Source organism: Chelonia mydas, chromosome 4 (genome assembly GCF_015237465.2).
Source record: "Chelonia mydas isolate rCheMyd1 chromosome 4, rCheMyd1.pri.v2, whole genome shotgun sequence".
NCBI lineage: Eukaryota > Metazoa > Chordata > Testudines > Cheloniidae > Chelonia > Chelonia mydas.
This window is the reverse complement of record NC_057852.1, coordinates 128,894,317-128,901,859: the sequence shown is the minus strand read 5'-3', so window position 1 is coordinate 128,901,859 and position 7,543 is coordinate 128,894,317. Positions and strand designations below refer to the sequence as shown.

Genomic DNA, 7,543 nt, shown 5'->3' with positions numbered 1-7,543 from the left:
TGTCACCATCGTGGGGGTCTCCTCCGATGGGGAGGCCAGCCATTCGGGATCACTGCTGTGTCTGAGAAGGGCAAGGGGCCCTGAAGGATGTGACAGCTGAAGAGTGTCCATATGAAGAGGGGTAAAATGAAGGCTCATGCCTAGACACGGGCAGCACAGCCCAAGGGAATAACTGGGGGAGATATGTCAGATATGCTAAGATACATGGATGATCTGCAGAGACTTCTGTGTACGTTCACATGGCAATCTTAGAAATACAAAACATAATTGTAACAAGAGAGGAGCAGGAAATAAACCAAGCAGGAACATTTCATAACTCTATTGAAACTGAAGGGCAGTAAATGTACATGCAAGCTCCCCTTCTTATTCTGGCTCTATCCTGCCCTACACTGAGGGAAGTACGTGGCCCTGGGTCTGCAGAAGGAATGACATTTACACAGAGATGCTGCTTTGCATATTTCCACCCGAGTGACAGTTCTCAGCTGTTCAGAGCAGATATAAACGTACCTCCTTCACACTTTGTGCTTCTGAGCTTGGTTTTGTCACACTAGACATATCAAGATGAGCTCCCAGACACAGCTACTCTGGCTCCTCATCCTCTGCATTCGGGGTAACAACAACAACAGGGGAAATTAGTTTAAAATAAAGTTATAATATTTTACCAGGCTGCAAATGCTCAGAATTTCCTTTTCAAGCAATTATTCCCAATGGCATTTACAATGTTATTGAAGGAAGGATCCAAGATAGTCACTTATAGATGCAGCTTTGTAGTTAGTTAAAAATTACAAAGTTTGAGTCATTTTATATTTCTTTTTCTTTTAACTGTTTTTCTCCCATCCAGACTCCAGCGGGCAGATTGTGCTGACTCAGACTCCAGAATCCCTGGCAGTGTCTCCAGGAGACAGAGTCACCATCAACTGCAAAGCCAGTTCCAGTGTTAGCTACATGGCCTGGTACCAACAGAAATCAGGACAGGCTCCTAAGCTCCTTATCTACAGCGCTTCCACTCGTCCCTCTGGGATCCCAGACCGGTTCAGTGGCAGTGGGTCTGGCACAGACTTCACTTTTACAATCAGCCGGGTGGAAGCAGATGATGCTGGAGATTATTACTGCCAGGGTAGTAGCTCTCACACAGTGATACAGACCAGTACAAAAACCTCCCTGTTCTCTGCAGCATGAGACGCAGTTCCTGTTTGTGGACGATAATACTCTCTGCCTTTCAAGTGTTCTGTGAAATGTGAAAGAAGAGGGTGACTTATTACATCTTGAAACATACAGTAAAAAAGAGAACTCCAAAAGACCCCATGATTTTGCCCAATCGCACAGTTATTCAATGCACAGAGACCTGAAGTTAATTATAGTTTTCACTGCTTTACCTTCACACTTGAATCCCAGTGCATCAGACACACATCAATACAAATTGCTCCAAACAGGTGTTACACCTTGTAGCTTTCTTAATTGAGTGGCTCCTTTGTATATCGAACAGAATTAATTCTAATACAGTTGCAAACTGTAATTGCAAACCAGAATCCCCTTTCCATGGGAAATTTCAAAGTTTCCTGCATAAGAAAAGTTCCAAAATTTATTCTGGAAAATTCAAAATGACTTTTTGTTTCACTAGGATTAAAATATTTCATTTCAACGTTAGCAACTCAACTTTTTCGGTGTAATATAAAAGTCAAAATCATAAAAATCAAAACAAAATATTTCATCCCTATCAAAATAAAATTGTTTTGATAATGTTCTGTTGAAAATTTTGACACAGATACACGTCTAGAGAACGTTACCTTTTCATCCAATCAACAGTTGCTGACAAAACTGTCCCAGCAGAAAAATGGGAACCAATCACTTCTCACATAAATACATTTCCAATATGGCCGCAGAGTTTCCTTTCATTTCCATAGATCCTCAATGACATCCCATTGAGAAGGTCTTAGAAATCTGGGGATTTTTAATGGCTGTGATAAATCAGGTGCCTCTTTGTTTGTAGACTACAGTAAGACTTTGTGGTTGAGATTCTCAAAGGCCTGTGTGGGAGCAAATCCCCAATACACATGAACCCTGAGGCACAAGTAATAGGCAGATACGGGATTTTTGGAGTGACTGGATAGATGCAGGGTGTGTCCTCCAGTGGGCAGGGCACTGGAGTGGCCAAACAGAGGGGTGCTCACCCCCTGTTTCAGAATGGCATGGGGTGTGCACACTCTCCGACTGGCTCTGGCTAGCACAGGGCAGCAGGAGCCAAACAAGAAGAGGTTCAGCCAGCTTTCCTGTGGCTTCTGGCTGGCCTTACCCACCCAAAAGACGCAGCAACTGGAAAGGGTGAAGGAGGGGATTTGGAACAATGTCTGGTGGAGTCTGTGGCTTGTTGGCACATTTGGTGAAAGGAGAGGGAGGCTAGCATGGGAAGAGGGGGATGTGTGAGTTAGGGGGGGTCACTATGGGGGCCAACAATCCAGTATCAAGTGTGCACCTGGGTGCTTTAATGGGGCTGAGCCTTTGGGAGGGAGAACTATGGGGGACATGTAATATGGGGGTCTTTATCTCTTAGCATTCCCTTGCAACAGACGCTGGAGTTACACCAACCTAGCTCCGTCCCCTGCTTATGCTGCCACACCTGACTCTGCATTATCCAGTCCCTTGTTAAGACCTGACTCTTCTGGGACAGGTGCTTGATAGGTTCTGTCCCCTTTAAGGATAACAGGGAGGTGGGAGTTCCATGGCTCTAGCAGGGACCAAACAGCCCTTGTTCTCCTGGAGATTATTATTGTCAGCAGGATACCAGCTACCCTCTCTCAGTGATACAGACTACTCCAAACACCTCTCCACTCTTTGTTTTTCTCACTCGAGTGTAACAGATGCTTCCTGTAGACAGCATCACTGTAACTATGGTATGGGAACCAGAGGCACTGATAACCTTCCAGCGCTGGGGGCACCTCACCACCTGTGAGCATTTACAACTAAACGAGGAGGCAGCAGGTAGCAGGTAGCAACACATCCACTGGGATCCAGCAGGGAGAGCCGAGGGCAAAGATGCTTTAAGGTAGGAAAGGATGGAGGAAGACCAAAGTAGCAGGAAATAGGAAGGCCCCAGGGAGAGAGACTGGAAGAGTTTGGAGGGGGATCTAGAGGAAGGAAATGATGGATCGGGGGAGAAAGGAAATCCAAACCCCAGCTGCCTGGGATACAAACCTACACCAGTGTGTTTCATGCCAAACTACAGGGCAAAGGTACCCATGACCCCACCAGCTACCTCCACTACAACCAATGGACCTACAACTGATACACCAAAACACAGCAAGTGCAGGACCAGGGAATTGCAGGACAGCATGCTATACCTATAATGACCATATAATGGATAAGCTACACTACCCTGTCCCAGAGCAACAAAATCAACACCCCTACAGAGCACAGCTACCCAGGAAAGCTCTGCATCTAATGCGCACGTGTAAATCATTCCATGTTTGTGTGGACAGAAGCAGAAAACACTTGCCCTCCTTATTCTTTTGCATGAAGGGCTGACACCATCACTGACCGACCCCTGGTTGATGGGGAGGAGTTAGGCCTCTGCACTAACCTAGCACCCTCCGCCTTTGGATCCCAAAGCACTTTACAAACACTGATCAGTGATATCCCAGCACCCCCTGGGCGCACGCCCAGTGACCATCACCCTCCCAACTTTACACTGAGGGAAGATGAGGCACAGAGAGATTTAGGGCCCGACTCCACTGCCATTGACATCAACGGGAGCAGGATGGGGCTTATAGGGTCATATCCTGCAGTCCTTGCTCACGTAGATCATCCCATACGTTTCAATGGGAACTCAGAGCACTCAGTACTTTACAGGACTGGGACCACAATGACTAGGCCAAGGTCACACATCAAGGCTGTGGCAGAGCCAGACCAGGACCCGCATGTTCTGTGCCTCAACTACCAGACCATCCAATTTTTCCCTGAAGGGCGAGTGACCATCACGCACGGTGATGAGGCACAGAAACCAGCTCTATGTCTAGTCAGAGCAGGGAGGCCAGGATCCCCCCATACATGGGCTGCTTTGCATGTGAACTCCCAAGTGATGCTGCCCTGTTGCTCTGGGGGCTAGAAAAGATTTTGTTCCACTCTCCGCGGCTTATTGAGCAGCACCTGCCAGCTCACATGTACCAAGATGTTCTCCGAGACTCAGCAGCTCTGGTTACTGGTGCTGTGGATTCCAGGTAAGAATCAGAACTGAGAGAAGAGACAAGGAGAAGACATGGAAGGGAAGGAGAAGAATGAGGGAAACTAGGAAAGGAAGGAAAATTCGGAATAGAAAAATGGAACAAATATTGTCTTATGTAAAATGGCAGGGTTAAAGTCTATTTTAGTTTCACTGGTGATTCTTGTATCTCCATTTCCAACTCCTCAGACATACTTTCTGTGGGGGAAATCCTGGCCCCACTGAAGTCAGAGGCAAAACCTCCACTGACTTCAAATGGGCCAAGAATCACCCTCTGTGATTCTCTGGAGTCAGCCCATGTTTTGCATGCAAACAGACTGTGTTTCTTCATAGCGGGGGGTGGGGAGGGGGAGCTGGGTGGCAGATCGCACAGCCAGAGTTGGGGGGAAATTTGCTACTAAAAAAGAAGAGCAAAGCACATGACATGAGAAGGCCGTGGACACATTCTTCCTAATGTTATTTTGAAGGTTAACTGTGATGGATTTTCCCCAATATACGTTTAACACCAAGGAAAATTCTGCAAAGAGTACAAGAAATCAATGTGCTCATGAGATACACTTTTGCTGCATCTAATGAAGAACATGGATGAAAGGGGATGTAAAACTATTCATTGATGTTGTATACACAGAAATACAACGAAGCATTTTAAAATAAACATTCAACCTGTCCAAGGAATAAAACAGATGAACAAAAAAATCAAGTGCCACAGAAGGGGGAAAATAAAATACAACATAAGCTAAGGGAAATAACATCTTTCAGCCAGCACATTTCTGTTTACCAGAATTAAAGCTACTTCATTAACCACTAACTGAGTGAATCTTCACAGAAGAGACTGTGAGATGACCTGTTTGTACTACTAATTGTTTCTGCTTAATCATATCCTTTTTGTGATTGTGAAAGGATCTTATATGTCTTTAGATGTGTATATCCATCCTCGTATCAAAACAGAATATTGGCAAACTAAATCATTGCGCTGAATATCCCCTGTACTGCCACCAGGTGGCCCTGAATTTGTGCAGGAAATGGCCCACCTTGATTATCATACACATTGTGAAGAGAGTGGTCACTTTGGATGGGCTATTACCAGCAGGAGAGTGAGTGTGGGGGGGGGGCGGGGCGGAGGGTGAGAAAACCTGGATTTGTGCTGGAAATGGCCCAACTTGATGATCACTTTAGATAAGCTATTACCAGCAGGAGAGTGGGGTGGGAGGAGGTATTGTTTCATGGTCTCTGTGCATATAATGTCTTCTGCAGTTTCCACAGTATGCATCCGATGAAGTGAGCTGTAGCTCACGAAAGCTCATGCTCCAATAAATTGGTTAGTCTCTAAGGTGCCACAAGAACTCCTTTTCTTTTTGCGAATACAGACTAACACGGCTGTTACTCTGAAAACTGTCACAAATGTTTCACTAATCCAGCAAAAGACGTAGATAGCTCAAATTCTGACCACAGTCAGCAGTGTATTAGTATTCTTAGGTGTGGGTGACACTTCTCAGCACAAATGCAGATAGCTTTTGACCCTGAAGAGCTTACAGGCCGTGTCTCTGATCCTGCAAACAATTATGCAGGTGAGGAACTGTAGCAGGATGTATACTGGATCTCCAAATGTTCAAAACTCATGTGATTCTCTCTAAAAATCATGAAATTTTTAAAAAATAATAAAATTTGAGGGGGGGTTTCATTTGCCTTCCCGGCTGGGGACATTCAGGGTCAAACCTGTCTCTGAAACCAGTAGGGCTGGAAATTTAATTATTAAAAAAAACCCAACAACAAAAAACAGGGACTCTCACTTAATCATTAGCCTCCAGGAGCTGGATCTTTCAGTTAAACATCAACTTTCGTGAGATGTGTTAAAACTGCTAGAGTTGGCCAACTCCTTTATGCGTGAGTGCGGCCCCAGTGCATCCATGATGCACCTTAATTCTGGAATTTAATGCATCGACACGAGTATAAAACTGAAAATTTGCACAAGTGTTTACTGGACCAGGGTCTAAGAGACCACCAGCACAAGAGGGGATAACAAGGGGATTGGATGGGGAAGGGGCAGGGCAATGGAGAGGATTATGTGGTTACTTGGGTAGCTAGTGAATGTGTCCTGGTGGTTACTAGTTTCTTTCTTGGTTAATAGAAAATGGTCCAGTGGAATTCGAGAGATAGTATATCTCTTTGAAGAAGTGGGGTTTGGAGAAGGGACATTGAGGAGGAGGAGGCGTGGGGTTGAGGGGGAGTTCCAGGCTGATGTGGCAGCCTGTATAAAGGAGCAGAAGTGGGTGTGGAGGTACCTATGGAGGCGGGTGATCCGCCTGGACACACACCTCCTTCTAACTGTCTCTGGCTCTCAGAGGGCATAAACCAACCCCAACCTTGGGAGCAGACACTCAGACCCAGGCACCCAAACTCTCTTGGCTGAGGGCAGCAAACATGCCTGTCCCTCTCTCCAGCCATGAGCTGAGGGACACAGCCTCCTGCCCATCTCCTGTGCGTGGCAGAGTTTGAGATAACCATGCTGTGGCTGGTCAGGTAGGTGCCCTATGCTGAAGAGCTAGTTAGAAACCCTGTCTCTTGATAAGCCCTTCCACAGAGAGACTGGAAGTCACCACCAGCTGGGCTGTGGGAGAGTCAAACCCAGAGTGACACGATAGCAGGCAGGGCTGCTCCCAGCCACTCCAGAGATTCTTGTCTCCCTCTGGTCATCAGCCTGACCTCTGCAGCTACAGGATTCAAAGCCTCCAAGCTCCTCGACATTTTAAGTTCTGCAGACATACAAACCCAGTTCTTTTTCTGTTCAACTTCCCAGCAACGTCAGCTCCAAACATCCCAAAGGAGAATCTGCTCAAGGTTTCTACAGACAGGAGCGAAAACCAGACTGATCCCAGTGAAGTACATACATGGACACACATGTTTTCCTCCACCACATTCATTCCTTTCACAAGTCTCATCTGTCTGATGATGAACTTTGGTCCCAACCATCCTGGAAGGAATGCTGTGACGTAGATGACACTTGCTAAACGAATTCCCGTGCGGGAGGAAAACATTTGGGAGATGCTGCTAAGAAATCCATTCTCAGCTCCCCAGGACTGAGCCTGTGACACATGGACTGAGGTGAGATGCTTTGCACAGTTCCCTCCAATTCAAATTCCCCTGCTCCTCTCTGCTGTTACAAATATTTTGTTTTCCTCTGTACGGTTAATGGATCAGCACTGGACAGCTCCAAGGTAGTCAGATGATCTCACAGGCTCAGTTCAGCTGGTTACTAATACTCTGGATCCAGGGTAAGGAGCAGACAAGATGCTATTGGCCTAAAAAAACAGATCTACAAATGTCACC

General features: G+C 46.1%; 1 gene segment (V, D, J or C); it reads left to right on the top strand.

Annotated features, from left to right (window-relative positions):
* The first annotated feature begins 524 nt into the window (after positions 1-524).
* On the top strand, positions 525-7,086 carry LOC119566171. The segment is given in 4 exon segments: positions 525-610; positions 842-1,147; positions 6,706-6,736; positions 7,014-7,086. Coding segments are annotated over 4 exon segments (459 nt in total).
* Positions 7,087-7,543: the final 457 nt, after the last annotated feature.